The 19,982-nt window shown below is 39.0% G+C and overlaps 1 protein-coding gene across 1 annotated transcript in view; it reads left to right on the forward strand.

The window, feature by feature from the left end:
- ME2 (malic enzyme 2) overlaps positions 1 to 19,982 on the forward strand; it is a 65,552-nt gene that overhangs the window by 12,974 nt on the left and 32,596 nt on the right. Inside the window, exons 2-6 of the mRNA XM_032259499.1 lie at positions 2,914 to 3,033; positions 9,221 to 9,354; positions 14,483 to 14,632; positions 18,177 to 18,252; positions 19,345 to 19,506. Coding sequence (XP_032115390.1) covers positions 2,926 to 3,033; positions 9,221 to 9,354; positions 14,483 to 14,632; positions 18,177 to 18,252; positions 19,345 to 19,506 — 630 coding nt within the window. The 5' untranslated portion in view covers positions 2,914 to 2,925. The remainder of the gene's footprint in view (positions 1 to 2,913; positions 3,034 to 9,220; positions 9,355 to 14,482; positions 14,633 to 18,176; positions 18,253 to 19,344; positions 19,507 to 19,982) is intronic.

Raw genomic sequence — 19,982 nt, forward strand, 5'->3', positions numbered from 1 at the left:
ATCAGGAAGTTGTTAGAGTTTGATGCCTCCCCAGTAGTCAGCCTTGGTGACTGAGGGAGTAATTAGCTCAGAAGGTTTGTGTAGGCCCTGGTACTGGTTATTTTTCTGTCTTAATGTCTTGAACAGCTCAAAATATTTCTTAAAAGGGTCTCAAATCTCCTATGTGTGATTTTGTGGTTTTATTCTACTGACAGAACATATTCAGAAATTAAGTCATTTTTTGAACAATACATTGAAGACTTTCTCCTGGTGGCTTTTCCTGTTACTCTTTCTGCTCTTCCCATTTTCTACATTCTTTGTCAGTGTTTATTATTATTTTTATTTTTTGAGACGGAGTCTCACTCTGTCACCCAGGCTATAGTGCTGTGATGCAACCTTGGCTTACTGCAACCTCCGCCTCCCAGGTTCAAGCGATTCTTCTGCCTCTGCCTCCCCAGTAGCTGACATTACAGTCATGTGCCACCACGTCCGGCTAATTTTTTGTATTTCTGGTAGAGATGGGGTTTTACCGTGTTAGCCAGGATGGTTTTGATCTCCTAACCTCGTGATCCGCCCGCCTCGGCCTCCCAAAGTGCTGGGATTAGAGGCGTGAGCCACCGCGCCCAGCCTGTCAGTGTTTTCTTAAGGCCCACAATTAATTCTTAAATTTCTTCCTTGCAGCTATGAACAAAATCATCCCTACTATCTTGGCCTGGCTGCCTATACCGTGTTTTTTTTCCACTTTTTTGACAGAGAACAGGAAACCTTTTACTAACCTTCTCTCCTTTCATACAACACTGAGGAAACCTTTTAAATCTTTCACACATGCTTTTCATTATGTCCTCCATGCTTTAATTATTTACAGTTTAATTGCATCCGTGACTATTTAATATGGGCGAAACATTCTTGGCAATGTTGAAGAACTTCCAAACCTGATTGTGTCATGTTTAACATCAGGTTTACCATCCATACATGGATGTGTTGATGAAACTCTAAGCCTCCTGTAAGTGGACTTGAAATAGCAAATCACACTTCATTTCAGTGGTTGGTGGGTGAAAGTGGTATAGGAGGCAGAAAACAACTTCAGCATAGTTACTTGCAAACTGGAGTCTTTCAGTGTCCAGGAATAAGTGATCAGCAACACGTTTAAAACATTTCTTTTTGGCTGGGTGCATTGGCTCACACCTGTAATCCCAGCACTTTGGGAGGCTGAGGTGGGCATGAGGCTGAGGTCACGAGTTCAAGACAAGCCTGTAACCAGGCCAACATGGTGAAAATACAGAAAAAAACTTAGCCAGGCATGATGGCAGGTGCCTGTAATCCAAGCTACTTGGGAGGTTGAGGCAGAAGAATCTCTTGAATTTGGGAAGATGGTGGAGGTTGCAGTGAGCCAAAATCGTGCCACTGCACTCTAGCCTGGGCAACAGCATGAGACTCTCAAAAAAAAAAAAAAAAAAATCCCTTTTTTGGTCGGGCACAGTGGCCCAAGGAGGGCAGATCATGAGTTCACGACCAGCCTGGCCAATATGGTGAAACCCCGTCTCTACTAAAAATATAAAAAATTAGCTGGGTGCAGCAGTGCATGCCTGTTGTCCCAGTTTTTCGGGAGGCCGAGGCAGGAGAATCGCTTGAACCCAGGAGGTAGAGGTTGCAGTGAGCCGAGATAGTACCATTGTGCTCCAGGCTGGTAACAAAGTGAGACTCCATCTCAAAAAAATAAAAAATCCCTTTTATGAAGTTCTTACTGACCTCTTGATTGAATATCTGTAAAAGTAATCCAGAAATTACACTGCCACTGAACAACCCTTCCCCCACCGTGTGTGTGTGTGTGTGTGTGTGTGTGTGTGTGTGTGTGTGTGTGTGTCTATACACAACACAGGCATGATAGCTTCTTTACAAGAAAACTTGTAAAGGACCAAAAGGAGGAGTGGGGAATAACTGCTTAATGGGTATGGTGTTTCCTTCTAGGGTGATAAAGATATTTTGGAACTAGATAGAGGTGGTGGTTGTACAACTAAAAGAATTTTCTAAATGCATCTGAATTGTTCAGTTTAAAATGGTTAATTTTACGTTATGTGAGTTTCAAATTAAAAAAAAATTCTTATGTAAATGGTTTTGCTGCCCCGTCATACACAGATCATGGATTTCTCCACAAATAGAAACTCGATTTGAAAAATCTTATCAGCATAATCATTGCAATGATTTGTAATGTTTAAAGAAATAAATGGATATTTCAGATTCTGATTTTTGGTGAGATAATTGGTAAGCCGAAGAATCTATTATCACTAAATATTTTAGATTTAATATATAGTTTTTCCTTTAAAAATTCTGATGTTTATGATGGATGCAAACGGACAATTACTTTATATGTTTTCTAGTCAACTATATGATGTGTTTATATTAAATAACTGGTTTTCTAAGACAAAAATTCTAATACATTAAATTTAAACATCAAACATCATGCATTAAAATTCTAGGTCTAGATTAAGAATCAGGATAGTTTTTCTTCCTTTGACTGTGTGTGTGTCTCTACCTTCCTATTATGTACTTTTCCACCTTTAAGCTAAACTCTCACTTATTAAAATGAAACTCACTTTGCCATTTACTGTGTTACCTTGTTTCTTAACCTCTTAATTTGTTTCTCTCACAAGTGGGAGATGCATACCTTGCCACACTTGTGTGGCTAGAAAGAGGTTCAATGTTTTTGCAGTGTCCGATACCTAGTAGGTGGTACATAAAGAGTAGCAGTGATTATTTCCCAAGAACTTAAGTGTTATCAGAAAATGTTAAGTTTTCACCTTCACCTTACTGTTACCTTTTTAAAGCTGTTGGAGCCTGTGGAAACATAAACCTGTTTTGAAAACTGATACCTGATGGACATGCAGGCCTTTAATATGATTCTTATCAGTGGTTTATTTGCTTTGTTTTTCTCAGGTGAAAGAAAAGATGTTGTCCCGGTTAAAAGCAGTTTCCACCACTTGTACCGTGGCATGTCGACATTTGCACATAAAAGAAAAAGGCAAGCCACTTATGCTGAATCCAAGAACAAACAAGGTTAGTAACATTAATACCAGTGTACGTTTTCTCTCTTCCTGGTAAAGGTTTGATATAGTTTAGAGTGATAAGATGTGAAATATTTTTGTAGCTTTATGCTAATGCTGTTCAGAGATACTTGTTTACATGAACTTTTCACACTTTTCCACATGGCAAAATCATGGTTGCTTTATCGTTCCTCAATTTCATCCTCATAACTTTTACCACCAGAAAAGGATTGACTTTGCTTCCTAGTTCTAGCTTTAAAAAATAAAAAATCCCAGAATAGTGTTTTGGTCAGGACTTGGGGCCACCTGTGAGATACTTACATTTCCCCAGGTCACATCAGATACTCACCGTGAGCCAATCAGGCTCTTGGAAGGTGGGGTCAAAATTGTGACATGAACCTTTATGTGAAGTGTACATCACCCCACCTCCACCTATCTTTTTGGACACAAACCATTGCACACAAAAAATTTCATCCATTAATTAGAACAGTTAGATGACTGCTTCGAAGGAGAGAGACCCCTGACTCTTTATTATACTCTTGGGACAAAAGTGATACACAATATTGAGATCCAGTCATTACTTCATCCTTTATCTGTGTTTGGTTCAGTGGACAAGTGCCTGTCTGTTTTTTAGTGGCAATATTAAATAGTAAGTAAACAATTCTGGGAAGAGTTTTTTTTTTTTTTTTTTTTTTTTTTAAATGTGATGAAGTCTCTCTCTGATGCCAGGCTGGAGTGCAGTGGCACAATCTCGGTTCACTGTGACCTCCACCTCCCAGGTTCTAGTGATTCTCCTGCCTCAGCCTCCCGAGTAGCTGGGATTACAGGTGCACACCACCACACTCAGCTAACTTTTTTTATTTTTTTATTTTTAGTAGAGACGGGGTTTCACCATGTTGGCCAGGATGGTCTCGATCTCTTGACCTTGTGATCTGCCCACCTTAGCCTTCCAAAGTGCTAGGATTACAGGTGTCTTTACCAAAAATACAAAAAATTAGCCAAGCATTGTGGTATATGCCTGTAGTTTCAGCTACTCTGGAGGATCACTTGAGCCCAGGAAATAGAGCTTGCAGTGAGAGCGTGCCACTGCACTGTAGCATGGGTGACAGAGTGAGACCCTGTCTTAAAAAAAAAATTGTTTTCTGTGAAACTGGTTACTGGTGCCAAAGAGGCTGGGGACCACTGCTCCAGGAAGTTTTCACTGACCCTTTTTCCTACTTCCTCACCACACTGGCTGAGTTACTGCACTGGCTGAGTTACTGTCCTGTCTGTTCTTCGAGCATTCTTGTGCTCACCTCTGTCATTATCATTTATCGTACTCAGTTGGAATTATCTCATTCCTCCCTTGAGGACAAGGACCATATCTTAGTCTGTATCCTCAGTATCTTACCCCAGAGTACTTAGCACACACAGAGCCCCAGTACATGCTGCATAAATGAATGAATGCATGAACAAATGGGCACATAGGAAAACAAAATCTGACATGATTGGTGCTGCAGGATTTCACGGATCATTAAACATGGGTTTTGTTTCCAGAAAAGAAGTTTGGATTAGGTAGGAGTTTTGTTATCTACTCTTATAAAACAAGTTAGGAAACAGCTGTATTCACACTTCTTTTCCCAGTGTACTGATTTATGTGTTTCTTTTTCATTTTTGTGTGTTTTTCCTAAGCTCATTTCATTTACAAAGTCTTAAAAATTAAGTTATGCAGTTTAAAAAAAAAAATAAGAAGAAGGGAAAAAAAGTAAGAATAATTTTAAATTACATTACAAAGTTTTCAGTTGAGTGATATAGTTTGGCTCTGAGTCCCCACCCAAATCTCATGTTGAATTTTAATAATTCCCACATGTCAAGGGTAGGACCAGGTGGAGATAATTAAATCATGGGAGCGGTTTCTCCCATGCTTTTCTCATGATAGTGAGTTCTCACAAGATCTGATGGTTTTATAAGAGACTTCCCCCTTCCCTCATCACTCATTCTCTCTTCTGCCGCACTGGGAAGAGGGGCCTTTCATTATGATTGTAAATTTCCTGAGGCCTCCCCAGCCATGTGGAACTGTAAGTCAATTAAACCTCTTTTCTTATAAATTACCCAGTCTTGGTATTTCTTCATAGCAGCATGAGAAAGGACTAATTCCATGAGTATATTTATTTTATTTCAAATGTATGTATTAAGACCTAATTCCTAAACCAAAACAACATAAGCCATAGAACATGTGATGTGAATAGTTGTGAATTTGTGATGAACAGAGCTTTCCACTTAGTTATAATTTTCCCTTTTTAGTGCAAGCTCATCTCAGTTAACACATTTTCAGAAATCTAAACAAGAATTTGAATGCTAGTGAGGCACTAGCTACATAGTGCCTATCCGCACTGAGGTTAAGGGAATGCATTTTCTCTCTTTCATATAAATGGATTCTGTCTCCTGAATCGTTTGCCTTCTGTCTTCCATTTCTCATCATAAACCCAAATCAGTATTAAAGAGTCAGAAAAGTTGTTTTGGTCTCAGATTATTTCTATTACTTTCAAGATATGTCTTGTATTAGATTTGTACAAGGCTTAAAGATATAGATAACATGTGCTTTAAAGTATGAAATGAGTACCAGTAAATAAATATTTGGTTGAATCATAGAGATGAGAAAATACATAATAAATGAATTGGCTATTCCCTTTTAGTGTGAATTTAAAGCTTTTAGAGGTGGATATGATACTTTCTTTTACACTTTAATAATGCTTCCACAGGGTAGAGTTCTCAAACAGGAAATTTGGGGAGGATTCAGGTGAGGTTTATTATGATAACAACTGTAAAAGTGTACAATTGTTTGATTAAAAGATGAGCCAAGGAAGTCTGGAATGCAGTGGTGCGACCTTGGCTCACTGCAACCTTTGCCTCCGGGGTCTAAGCGATTCTCCTGCCTCAGCCTCCTGAGTACCTGGGACTACAGGCACGTGCCACCATACCCAGCTAATTTTCGTATTTTTAGTAGAGATGGGGTTTTACCATATTGGCCAGGATAGTATCAATCTCTTGACCTTGTGATCCGCCCGCCTCAGCCTCCCAAAGTGCTGGCATTACAGGCATGACCCACTGCGCCCAGCAGTTCATGTTTCTTTATTCTTTTTTTCTTTCTGTCTTGGACTGGATAATCTTTAGTGGCCTATTTTTAAGTTTGGTGATTCTTTCTTCCAGTTGCTCAAATCTGCTGTTTAAATAAAAAATGAAATTTTTAAAATTTCATTTATTATACTGTTGATCAAAAGATTTTTAAAATTTCATTTATTGTGCTGTTGATGAAAAGATTCAGACTCTATAAAATACTTGAAGAGATTTATTCTGAGCTAAATATGAGTGACTATGGCCTGTGTGAGAATATGTGCCCAGGGTTGTGGGGGCACAGCTTGGTTTTGTACGTTTTAGGGAGACATGACACATCAAGTATGTTTAAGATATATATTGGCTCAGTCCAAAAAGGCGAGACAACTTGAAGCAGGGGCTTCCAGGTTATAGATAGATTTAAAATTTTTCTTATTGGCAGTTGGTTGAAAGAGTTATCATCAGTAGAAATAAATGTCTGCGTTATGATAGGAGGTATTGGAAACCAAAGTTTCTTCATGCAGATGAAGCCTCCGGGTAGCAGGCTTCAGAGAGAATAGATTGTAAATGTTTCTTATCAGACTTAAGGTCTGTTGATGTTAATGCTGGAAGAGTACAGTGAGGCATGTCCGACCCCCAATTCCCATCATAACCAAACCAGTCCTTTCAGGTTAAATGTTAGAGTGCCCTGGCCGAGGAGGAAGTCCATTCAGGTGGGTGAGGGACCTTAGAATTTTATTTTTGGTTTACAGTACTTTCACCCCCAGAATTTCTATTTAGTTTCTTTGTTGATAGTCTCAATATGGTGAGACATTATTCTCATACTTTCCTTTAGTTCTTTAGACATGGTGTCTTTTAGTTCTTTGAAAAAGATGTGAATTTAAAGTCTTTATCTAATGAAGTACAATGTTTAGGCTTTCTGAAGGACAGTTTCTTGTTGAAAATTAGACATTTTAAATAATGTGGCAGATCTGGAAATCAAATGCTCCTCCCAGGGCTTGTTGTATTTCTGCTATATTTGCTTATTTAGTAATATTTCTTTTCTTTTCTTTTTTTTTTTTTTTTTTTTGAGATGGAGTCTCACTCTTTTGCCCAGGCTAGAGTACAATGGCACAATCTTGGCTCACTGCAACCTCTACCTCCCAGGTTCAAGTGATTCTCTTTCCTCAGCCCCCTGAGTAGCTGGGACCACAGGCATGCGCCACTGCACCCAGCTAATTTTTGTATTTTTAGTAGAGATGGGGTTTCACCATGTTGGCCAGGCTGATCTCAAACTCCTGACCTCAGGTAATCTGCCCACCTTGGCCTCCCAAAGTGCTGGGATTACAGACATGAGTCACCGTGCCCAGCATCCAAACTAATTCTTAAAGTCTGTGTTCTTGTACATGTCCACTAAAGTCTCTGATTGTTTAGTAGTCAGCTGATGATTAGACAAAGACTTAAAAGCTTGGAACTAGTAAATTTCCCATTCTTTGCCAAGGAGCTCTGTGTGCATGTTGTGGCATACCTCCAGCACTGAGCCAGGCAGTTTACAACTACCCAGAAGCCTTCACTTGCTGCTTGCTCAGAGCCTTAAGGTTAGCCAGATGTGTGAGCGTAGGGTCTTTTCAGATCTTTCCTGAATGTGTCAACAGCTCATGTATGTGACCTTCTAGAGTCCCAGTAATACCTTACAGCTTTTCAAAGCTCCAACCCTATGGACATCTCTTTCTTTAGCTTTTCCTTTTCTGCTTTTTGGTTCCCCTATTGTTTTCCTCAATTGTTACCCACTGCCTTGGCCAGCAGCTATGCTAAATAATTGCGTCTGATTGTTTCCAACAAGCACTTCTGAGGAAATGGCTTTTCATACTGGGTGAGCTCCAAGTTAGGTCAAATGAAGACAGCCTTGCTAGTGGGGTCTTCCAGGGAAACACCAGACAAGCCAAATAATGACATTTTTCTGGAATGGGGCTTAAAAGAACCTCCAGCCCTCTCTACTTCCTCCCGTGGCTTCCAGGCTGATGATTTTCACACTAATTGTGAGGTGTTAGTTTTCAGTTTAAAAATGTCATGAAGCTTGCTGTGTTCTGAAATCCAGCCATTTTTCCTGAATAACTGCTCCCTGATTGCTACATGACTTTGGTTAATTTCCAGAATGTTGAAGTTGCTTCTGATCATTTATCCAGTGTTTCTTGTTGCGTTTATGGAGGAAAAAATTTTTCGAAGGCCTTACCCCAGCATTTTCACTGATATTGCTTTGATATGAAGAATTTAACCCACAGCCAAATACCAGAAATTAAAGAAGACTTTTCTTATGACATAGATTAATTTTTTCTTAAGCATCATTTCTTCTGTCTCCTTTCTATGGTATTTCATGGTATAGATATACCATAGGATGCTTAACTCTTTCATAGTTGATGGGCGTTTGTTAGTTTGTAGTAGCCAGGAGAACTAGAAACAATGCTACAACTAAACTTTTTGTATATGACTCTGTATTCTATTAAGAATGTTTCTCTAGAATGGCTATCTGGAAGTCAGATTACTTGATAAATAATATGTACATTAGAAATTTTAAGAATATGGGCCGAGTGCGGTGGCTAACACCTGTAATCCCAATACTTTGGGAGGCCGAGACGGGTGGATCACCTGAAGTCAGGAGTTCGAGACCAACCTGGCCAACATCGTGAAACCCCGTCTCTACTAAAAATACAAAAATTAACTGCGTATGGTCGCACATGCCTGTAATTCCAGCAACTTGGGAGGTGGAGACAGGAGAATTGCTTGAACCTGGGAGGCAAAGGTTGCAGTGAGTCAAGATCACACCACTGCACTCGAACTTGGGCAATAGAGTAAGACTCCATCTCAAAAAAAAAAAGAATTTTTAAGAATACTTTTAAACTGTCTTCCAGAGGCCTAAACTAGTTTATATTCCCAGCAGTGCTTTGTGAGAATAATTTTTTTCCACACCCTGACCCATACTGAACATCAGTCTTACAAAATTTTGAAAGCCTGGGCAAAAATCAATGTCATTGATTTTTCAAATTTGGATTTAAATTATATTTTGAAGAACAATATCATTGCTACCCCTGTACGTAATAATTTTTAATCCTTTCATTTCTCCTATTTAGGGAATGGCATTTACTTTACAAGAACGACAAATGCTTGGTCTTCAAGGACTTCTACCTCCCAAAATAGAGACACAAGATATTCAAGCCTTACGATTTCATAGAAACTTGAAAAAAATGACTAGCCCTTTGGAAAAGTAAGAGATTATTAGATGTTTCATATTCTTTTTATTGGTATTCTGATTAGAAAACTTGTGAGCATTATGGTTATTATGGCATGAGAAATACATAATCTCATATAAGTTTGTGTTTTTGTCTCTTAACTACTTTTATAATGATTGTGTTTCTTTCACTTCAGTGAATACTTCACTAGTATTCACTATTGTAAAACTTAACAAGTTAGTTTTTATGTTTACAGTCAGAGCATCAGGCTTGAATGGAATGTTAGCAGCAAAGGATACCATCTAATTTGTACTCATCTTACTCAACAACTTTTATTGATCACCTACTTTGTGTTTGGCACTGTACTAGCCACTGAGGCTCTAAAGTGGGTAATAGATAGGATGACCATACATTATATCACCTAATTCAGGATACTTTGGAGAATAAAAAAGAGATGTAGCAAAAGCTATCCCTGGCAAACATTTTTTTTTTTTTTTTTTGGAGATGAAGTCTCACTCTGTTGCCCAGGCTGGAGTGCAATGACGCGATCTCAGCTTACTGCAATCTTCATCTCCTGGGTTCAAGCACTTCTGCCTCAGCCTCCCAAGAAGTTGGGATAACAGGCGCCTACCACCATGCCCAGCTAATTTTTGTATTTTTAGTAGAGACGGAGTTTCATCATGTTGGCCAGGCTGGTTTCAAACTCCTGGCCTCAGGGGATTCTCCCATCTTGGCCTCCTAAAGTGCTGGGATTTGAGCCACCTCCCCTGGGCTTTTTTTTTTTTTTTTTTTTTTTTGAGATGGGGTCTTATGCTGTTGCCCAGGCTGGAGTGCAGTGACACAGTCTCAGCTCACTGCAACCTCTGCCTCGCAGGCTCAAGTGATTCTCCCACCTCAGCCTCCCAAGTAGCTGGGACTATAGGCGTGCACTACTACACCCGGCTAATTTTTGTAGGTTTAGTAGAGAGAGGGTTTCACCATGTTGCCCAGGCCGGTCTCAAACTCCTGGACTCAAGCAGTCTTCCCACCTTGGCCTCCCAAAGTCTGGGATTATAGGCTTGAGCCACTGCACCCAGCAGCAAACTTGAATTTATGACCAACCCGGTAACTCACAGTCCTGTCTTCTAAAAGGTCATCAGCAGATAATTATACTGTGGTTGTTATTGGCCTCTAGACCACAATGTACAGTACAGTGAGAAAAAGGTACATGCATACATATTCTGGGAGCATGCAGAGGGCATCTAGCTTAACTTGCGGAATCAGATAAAAGCTTCCTGGAGGGAGTGATGGCCAAGCTGAATTGTAAACAGTATGTTACAGGTAGCAGGCAAAGTATTCTGTGTAGAGGGATTGGTCTGCATATAGAACTGAGCATATCAATTTGAGTTTGTTAAATATAGGAGATTATTATTGGTGACTGGTAAGAGTGGTTTCTTTGATGTGATGGGGCAAAAGAGATATGTGATAGATTGAAAAATAAATGGGAGGGGAGGAAATGTAAACTACCCTCTCAAGAAGTTCAGGTAAGGAGGGAAGGAAAGCATTAAACAATAAGTAAAGCAGGACTTGGGATTAAGTATGTTTCAAGCTGGGAGAAAGTTTAATGTTTCATCATAATTACGAGGAATGAGCCCAGGAGAAAGCATAATTGATAGAGTAAGTTCTCAGAGAAAGGAAGAAGGCATAGGGTCAAATGCAGATAGAGAGGCTGGCCTTGAGCAAGAGCAAAGAACAGCCCATTCTGAAAATGGAGTAAAGATAAATATAGGTATTCGGAAGGGTAAGTATGGAGGTGATTGAGCAGAAGTAATGAGATCTCATCTTAACTGATGACCTTGATTTCCTTTATGACATAGAATATGAAAGTCATCGCTCAGATTTGGAAGGGCCGTGGTTAAGGAGAGTTGATAAGGAGAGTGATAAATATTTGGAAGAGCCATGTGGCCGTAAGATAAAGCTGAACAAAAGCTAGTCTTGGTGGCTCATCCCTGTAATCCCAGCACTTTTCCAGGCCAAGGTGGGAGGATCACTTAAGCCAAGGAGTTCTAGACCAGCCTGGGCAACACAGTGGGACCCTGTCTCTACAAAACTAAAAAAAAAAAAAAAAAAAATTAGACAGGCCTGGTGTCACACACCTATAGTTCCAGCAACTCAGAAGACTGAGGCAGGAGGATAACTTAAGCCCAGGAGGTCAAGGCCACAGTGAGCCATGATTACACCACTGCCCTCCAGCCTGAGTGACAGAGTGAGAGCCTGTCTCAAAAAAAAAAGAAAGGCTGAACAAGAGCACGTTAAAGGGATGAGAGCAGACCCTGATGGCATACTGGCAGGATATTGTTTGTATTGTTGCCATGCTGCATAGCAATGTTATTTTTCCACAGAAAAGATGAAATGTAACATTGATTCAGGCTTGGAGTTTGCTGGGCTGGCAAAGGCAGGTGTTACATAAATTCATTCAGTTACTATTCATTCAGGACTGCTATGTGCCTGGCATTGTTCTAAGCTTTGGAACTCCAAAAATGAAAACACTCAGCCCTTCCCTTCAGGGAGTTCACTGTCTCTGGTGGAAAGGCAGACACTGTGGAAGGGTAGTACAGTGATAAATGTATGTGAGGATTCCTAACAGTAATGACGGGGAGATTTGCTCAGATTGAGAGATTTGATCCTGGGATCCAGAGTGGGAAACAAAGAGGCTCCCAAAGGGAGCCCATGGAATTGGGAGAAAATGAAGCAGTCAGAGAGTTAGATATCCCTCTGAAGGATGACGAAGTGAGGGCATTACATGGCTGTCCAAAATGGTAGAGGATTGTGATCCGACAGTGGATAAGGGCATTCACCATTGCTGAGCTATAACAATCATAGGTGAGTGCTGCGCAACACTATGAGACACACAGAAGTGTGACTGAAGTGGAATAAAGATTGAAAGTGGTAACTGAGGAGATCCATGACTCGGCAGTTTCCCTCTATCACATGCCTCATAGATTATCTGTCCTTTCCTTGACATCTCACAAAGCCATCGATTCCATTTTAGCAGTCCAGTTTGTTTACTTCCCTATACCTAGGAGAAATCATCTTCCCTTTAACTTCTGTCTGTTGATACCATTTCTTCTGTTTTTAGCTATATGGAAAATATAATTGAAGGGATTATATTTATATAATTGAAGGGATTATATACAAATGAGTTCTTCTCATTTATTCACCAAGTATTTGCACACCAGTTATATGCCTCATATTGCTATTAATAGTTCCTGGAACTGTAGAAGTGCATGAGGTTAAATCGTTCTACTGTAAGGACACGTGCACACGAATGTTCACTGCAGCACTGTTTACAATAGCAAAGACCTGGAACCAACCCAAATGCCCATCGATGATAGACTGGACAGGGAAAATGTGGCACATGTACACCATTGAATACTATGCAGCCATAAAAAACGATGAGTTTGTGTCCTTTGTAGGGACATGGGTGAAGCTGGAAACCATCATTCTTAGCAAACTGACACAAGAGCAGAAAATCAAACACCGCATGTTCTCACTTATAGGCGGTTGTTAAACAATGAGAACACATGGACACAGGGAGGGAAGCACTACACACTGGGGTGTGTTGGGGGGAAATAGGGGAGGGACAGCGGGGGAGTGGGGAGTTGGTGAGAGATAGCATGGGGAGAAATGCCAGATATAGGTGATGGGGAAGAAGGCAGCAAATCACACTGCCACATGTGTACCTATGCAACAATCTTGCATGTTCTTCACATGTACCCCAAAACCTAAAATGCAATTAAAAAAAAAGAAGGGCATGAGGTGATTGTTTCTAATTTATGGTATTGTCTAGGCTGGAGGAAGCCAGAAAGTCAGGAAGTCAAGTGAGAGGTACAGAGGGGAAGAGGGTATTATGGGACCTGAAAACAAGAAAGTCTAAAGCGTGTATGTGTATATGATAGGGGAGGAGAGTGGACAGAAAAGGGCCCCCAGAAAGCACACCACCTGAGCTGCATTTGGAGTGCACATGTATAGAAGGACTATGCCTGGATGGAGAGTGCAGGCAAAGGGTGCACTAAATGCAGCAACTCCGCTTTGAGTTGTGTTGCATTGAAGGAGCTGAAGTCAACATGAAGGGCATGAGGCTGAAAAGTGGGCAGAGGTCTTGTTAACTATTTTAGGAGCTTGAGCCTTATTTTACAATGATTCGTTTGGAAGCAAGTTAAGGAGAACAGAAAACACAGGTTTTTAAGAGAAGAATGAACTGGAGCATAGGAGGAAAATTCTGTTTATAAAGACTAGTAAGAAGGCTTTTGAGGTAGTCCAGCTGAGAAATGATGGTAGCTTGTACTGTGTGAGGATAGAGGGAGCAGATGGATATATTTGAAAGCTGTTTAGCAGGTAGACTCTGTAGGACTTGGTGATTTATAGGATTGGTGTTGGGGAGGGTAGGAGTGGAAGAAATCAAGAATGGAATCTGGGTTTCCCATTTGGTCACATGATAGCCAAAGAAACAAGGTCAGGGGAAAGATATGTCTGCTTTAGACATATTTAATTCAAGATGATTACTAGCTTTCAAGCCAGTTCCCTGTTTTCTAAATTTAAAAATAAATTATTAATATATTTATTGACATCAATTGACAGTTGCCTTTTTTGTGCCACTTCTGCATTCTGTGTAGACCTTGTAATGCTTCTAACCCTCTTGGGTTATAAATTCCTTGAAAACAGGGGTCACTTCTTGTATCCTTGGAGAATAGTGCCAGGCGTATAGTGTTAAGCAAATGTTTGAATGAATGCCATTTTATTTTGCTTCCCTATTTATATGTCAGTCTCCTTGAAGACTAATTCTTTAAGGATAAGGACCTCATAGTGATCTTTGCATTTCTAGTGCCTTCTACAGTACCTGACTCAGAGTAAGAGTTCAGTAAACATTGTTTCTGTTATTATTTCATTGTCTTCATCATCATCATCATCATCATCATCATCATCATCTACCATTTAAGTACCCTCATATTTTTGTTAATTTTTAGTCCTGGGTGTTTAATAGTGATAATCTAAGGTTTTGGGTTTTTTTAGAATGTGGATGTGGGATTTCAGTTTTAGACATTTAGGTTTAACTTTCATAAGCCAAGACTTTTAATGTAAATGTAGGCTGACTTAGACATTATTTACTGTGCTTAATTTCAGATATATCTACATAATGGGAATACAAGAAAGAAATGAGAAATTGTTTTATAGAATACTGCAAGATGACATTGAGAGTTTAATGCCAATTGTATATACACCAACAGTTGGTCTTGCCTGCTCCCAGTATGGACACATCTTTAGAAGACCTAAGTAAGGCTTATTTTAAAAAAATGCTTGTAAATGATGATTGAATAAGGAAAATATCATTCCATAACACCTATTACATTTGTTTTATGTGTCTTAGCCGAATCACATTTCCCACTTCACAAAAATTTAATTTCGATTAAAAGAGATTAACGAAACCCCAACATATTGATAACTTTTTTTTCTTTAGCTGATAACTTTTATCTTTGTAAAAATAGTATCATTTATTTTTAACCTTCTTTAAATTATTGTGGTTGTTAGAAGAATTATATACTTTTAACTCCCCACTACCACCACCAAAAAATGTTTTAATTCTGGTGGGAGATTCCCCAGAATTATTATTTTTTTTTTTTTTTGATTTGCCTGTATTTGGGAGACGGAGTTTCGCTCTTGTTGCCCAGGCTGGAGTGCAATGGTGCGATCTCGGCTCACCGCAACCTCCGCCTCCTGGGTTCAGGCAATTCTCCTGCCTCAGCCTCCTGAGTAGCTGGGATTACAGGCATGCGCCACCATGCCCAGCTGATTTTTTGTATTTTTAGTAGAGACGGGGTTTCACAATGTTGACCAGGATGGTCTCGATCTCTTGACCTCGTGATCCACCCGCCTCGGCCTCCCAAAGTGCTGGGATTACAGGCTTGAGCCACTGCGCCCGGCCCCCAGAATTATTATTAAAATTTTTGTCAATAAAGCCAAATTAAGAGATTGGTTCTTTCTCATTTTTTAATCAGTTTTAATTTCTGTTTGTTTGTTTTTTTGTTTTTGAGACAGAGTCTCACTCTGTCATGGAGGCTGGAGTGGAGTACAGAGGTGTGATGTCAGCTCACTGTAACCTCTACCTCCCAGGTTCAAGTAATTGTCATGCCTTAGCCTCCCTAGTAGCTGGAATTAAGGTGCATGCCACCACGCCTTCTAATTTTTGTATTTTTAGTAGAGATGGGATTTTGTCGTGTTGGCTGGGCTGCTCTTGGACTTTTGACCTCAAGTGATCGGCCTGCCTCAGCCCCCGAAGTTGCTAGGATTTACAGGCCACTTCGTTTGGCCTGTTCTACTTTTTTTTAATGAACTTTCATGAATTTTTATTTCAAATAGTTGTAGCACCTACAAACATTATAAATGGGAAGAGTACTGGAATGGCAAGGACTGACTCAAGTCCTCGAATGAGTCACATGATCCCTGTAAATGTGCTTCCTCGTGTAAAATGGGAAAAGCAGGACCTATCAAAGAGCTATTGGAAAAACCAATGTGACAGTTCTTCGGAAAATTATAAATATTATATATATAGATGCCATTTTTACTTAATCTGAGTTTTCTTGTCTTGTTCCTCTAATCTATTATTACTTTTCTCAATCCTTATAATATTTTCCCCATACCCAATTAACATATTGTTCCACATGTAGAAATTCAAACAATGTATGATGGCATTTATATTCAATCTCCTGTCATCTAGTCTAGTGGATTTCAAACTTTAATGTGTGTAAGAAATACCTGTGGGACTTACTCAAAATGTTAATTTCTGCCAATTTACCTGTCCTCCCCATCCCCAAGATTTCTTATGAAAAAGAAAAAAGGTCTAAAGGTCTGGATTTTAGTGAGCACCCTCAGTGAATGTGTTGTCTGTATTCCCTGGAAAACCGAGAAACACTGTTCTAACCTGTATGGTGCCAACAATTACTGTATCTAAAATGTTTCTATGACATAAACATTTTGTTCAGCTATTTAATACTTTCTCATTAGGTTGATTGAAAGATAGAGAGAAACTTAGAAATACTGATGCCTGAGCCCCACCCCCAGAGATCCAGATTCCGTTAGTTTAGGCTTAGGAGTTTCACAAAAGAGCCTGGTGTGATTCTGATGTATACCCAGAGTTGAGAACCAACAGACAACATGAAGAGCATGGCTTTTTGTGTGAGGGCATATACTGTATATTATTTATGCAATGTATTGTGCTATGGGCTTTTTTGTTCATTTTGTTTTTGTAGATAGTTATTAAATCTTCGTTGGTTGTTTGATATAAACTTCAAGCCAATTAAATCAGAATCTTTGGAGGTGGGACCCTGGCATTCTAGTTTATCAGATGATTCCATTATATAGCCATGTTTGAGAAATGGCTGAACTAAACTGATTTGAACTGTAATAGTAGTGTCCAATTTTAGGTATCAGTGAGAAAGTTAAACGTAAGATCAGTTTGACAGCAATGAGGATCCATTGGCCCTCATGTCTGCCTGACCTGTGTTCTTCTAGAACCTGTGTTTCTTTTTTCTTTTTTTTCCTTCCTTCCTTTCCTTTCTCTTTTGAAATCTGGATTATGTGAATTAGGCAATGACATACTGTGTTTAAAATGACTTTTTGTTAGTCATTCCACAATTTATGCATATTTCATAACAGGTTGTATGTGATAAATACAATTGACCCTTGAACAACACAGGTGCGAAGGTCCATTTATACTGGGATTTTCTTGTGCTTCTGCCACCCCTGAGGCAGCAAGACCAACCCCTCCTCCTGCTCCCCTTCATGATTTTCTTAATAACATTTTGTTTTCTCTATATTACTTTATTGTAAGAATACAATATATAATTCGTATGTCATACAACATACAAAGTAGTGTTAGTTAGCCGGGTGCGGTGGATCACGCTTGTAATACTAGCACTTTGGGAGGCTGTGGTGGGTGTATCACCTGAGGTCAGGAGTTTAAGACCAGCTTGGCCAACATGGAGAAACCCTGTCTCTACTGAAAATACAAAAACTAGCTGGACGTGGTGGCAGGCACCTAAAATCCTGGCTACTTGGGAGAGTGGGGCAGGAGAATCCCTTGAACCCCGGCGGGGTGGAGGTTGCAGTGAGCCAAGATTGTGCCACTTCACTTCAGCCTTGGTGAAAGAACGAAACCCCATCTGAAAAAAAAAAAGTGTTGGTCAACCTGTATGTTACTGGTAAGGCTTCTAGTCAGTAGTAGGCCATTAGTAGTTAAGTTTTTGGAATATCATTTGTAAATTTTTGACTTTTGATTTTCTAATACCCACATTGTTCAAGGGCCAACTGTATATCCAATTTTTGTCAATGAAAAAAATGTTAAATAAGTAAAAGTAACTTTTCATGATACTTCAGGTGTTTCGTCTTTTGTGTGAATTTACTGTGATTTTCTTCTCTCCCTTCCTGCTCCTTCAAATTTCAAATTTTCAGTTTCAGTAAGTTTTAATCATAGTTTAGTTGGCCTTGTTATGCTCTCCTGCATTGGTGGCTTGCTTTAGATTGTTTTTTTTTCCTGGTGGTGTATTGAGTTTATTTGAACATGAGGTGTGTATACATTTCTTTTCGGGTAAAGTGATTGTATCATTTAACAATAATCTTTGTTGCGGTTGCTATGACCAGTGTAATTACAGTTTGAAGTACTTGAAAATGTTTGAAAATAAACTAGTGTGCCTTAGCTAAATCTGCTTGGAAATTATACCATGTCTTGATATTTTATTAAAATATCAAAATATTTCAATTATGAAAAAAACTTAGAAATAAAGCTGTTGTGAAATGCAAAGGTGTTTTTGTTCTGTTGCAGGGGATTATTTATTTCGATCTCAGACAGAGGTCATGTTAGATCAATTGTGGATAACTGGCCAGAAAATCATGTTAAGGTACTAATAGCACAACCCTTCTTTTCACAATGTTTTCTCTTTTCTTGTAAATTACCTCTAAATCTCCAAGAACAGTTTTTAATTGTTGCCCTAATTTATTTTGCACTTAAATACATGCAGATTTAGTGCTCTGTAGCTGCGGAGATGATAATAGTAGTACTTATAAAATGGGCTACTGGTATAGAGTTTGACTCTGAGAAAGGAATTAGAGCTAGAATACAAGCTGAGCCCTCTCGGTATCGGAACCACTGGTGTCTCCGGCCTTCTCAGTCTCCTCTTCTTTTCACTAATATTATTCTAATAAAAGAAAATACATTAAAATGCCGTAAAAACTTTTGTTTATGGATGATGTTAGAGAGAAGTTTGGTTATGCCTTTTTTTCTTTTAAATCTAAGATTTAGAACCCTAGCAAATATAAAAATGTTAAATATGGCAAATATAAGCCCTGGCTTATTTGGTTATCTTTCATAAAATAAAATGTAATAACTTATTTAAAGATCTTTGGGTAGGCTTCTGTAAATTTTATTATAGGCAATAATCTTACCTGCCTTTATACTCTTTACCAAAATATTGCTGAATGATCATTGGTTTGAATAATCTAGCAAAAATTTGGGCAAATAATTAAACTCACAGTATCATCTTAAGACTTTATAAGTAGGGTTTTTTTGTTCTAGATCTTTTTTTCACAGTTGCTAAGGTTTTTCTTGTTTGGCATCAGTTATTGTGTTGGAGTATCATGCTGTTTATTTCTAAGCTCTTAATTTTCTCTTACGGTAATCTGTCAATCAGAATCTTGTTCATCTCTGCCATATTTAATCTTTCTCATGATATTTAAGTTGGTCCTCTAGTCAGAAGAATTCTGTTTCTAAACCAAAGTCAGAGGAAATCCAATCTAGTTAATGTCCCATAATAGTCAGAAATCCTAGAATTTTAAGTATGTTTGGTTAGTTTACATTGGAAATTAGCCAAGAAACAATTTTATTTTTAAAAGCAAGAGTGAAAACATATGAAGTGATTCAATCTTTTACAGAATACTTTTCTTTATTGCCCCATTTTTGACAACTTTTAATTTGTATTTTTTTTGTGATTAAGGCTGTTGTAGTGACTGATGGAGAGAGAATTCTGGGTCTTGGAGATCTGGGAGTCTATGGAATGGGAATTCCAGTAGGAAAACTTTGCTTGTATACAGCTTGTGCAGGAATACGGCCTGATAGATGCCTGCCAGTGTGTATTGATGTGGGAACGGATAACATCGTGAGTAATATCATTTTCCCCCTTTATCTTCCTCCTGTATTTTTAAAAGATTCTATTCTATTCCTCTTTTGAAGATGATAATTTAAGAAGGGAAAATTTTATCATTAGATGTTAGTCTTTTTCTTAAATTCCACTTTTAATATTTATATAAATAATAGTAAATTAAGTCTATTAAAAGTTTCTTGGGCCGGGCATGGTGGCTCATACCTGTAATCCCAGCATTTTGGGAGGCTGAGGCAGGTGGATCACCTGACGTCAGGAGTTCGAGATCAGCCTGGCCAACGTGGTGAAACCCCATCTCTACCAAAAATACAAAAAAGTTAGCCGGGTGTAGTGGTGCGTACCTGTAATCCCAGCTACTTGGGAGGCTGAGGCAAGAGAATTGCTTGAACCCAGAAGATGGAGGTTACAGTCAGCCGAGATTGCACCATTGCACTCCAGCCTGGGTGACAAGAGCAAGACCCTGTCTCAAAAGA

Source organism: Sapajus apella, unplaced genomic scaffold, assembly GCF_009761245.1.
Source record: "Sapajus apella isolate SASKATOON/1434 unplaced genomic scaffold, GSC_monkey_1.0 scaffold109, whole genome shotgun sequence".
Lineage (NCBI taxonomy): Eukaryota > Metazoa > Chordata > Mammalia > Primates > Cebidae > Sapajus > Sapajus apella.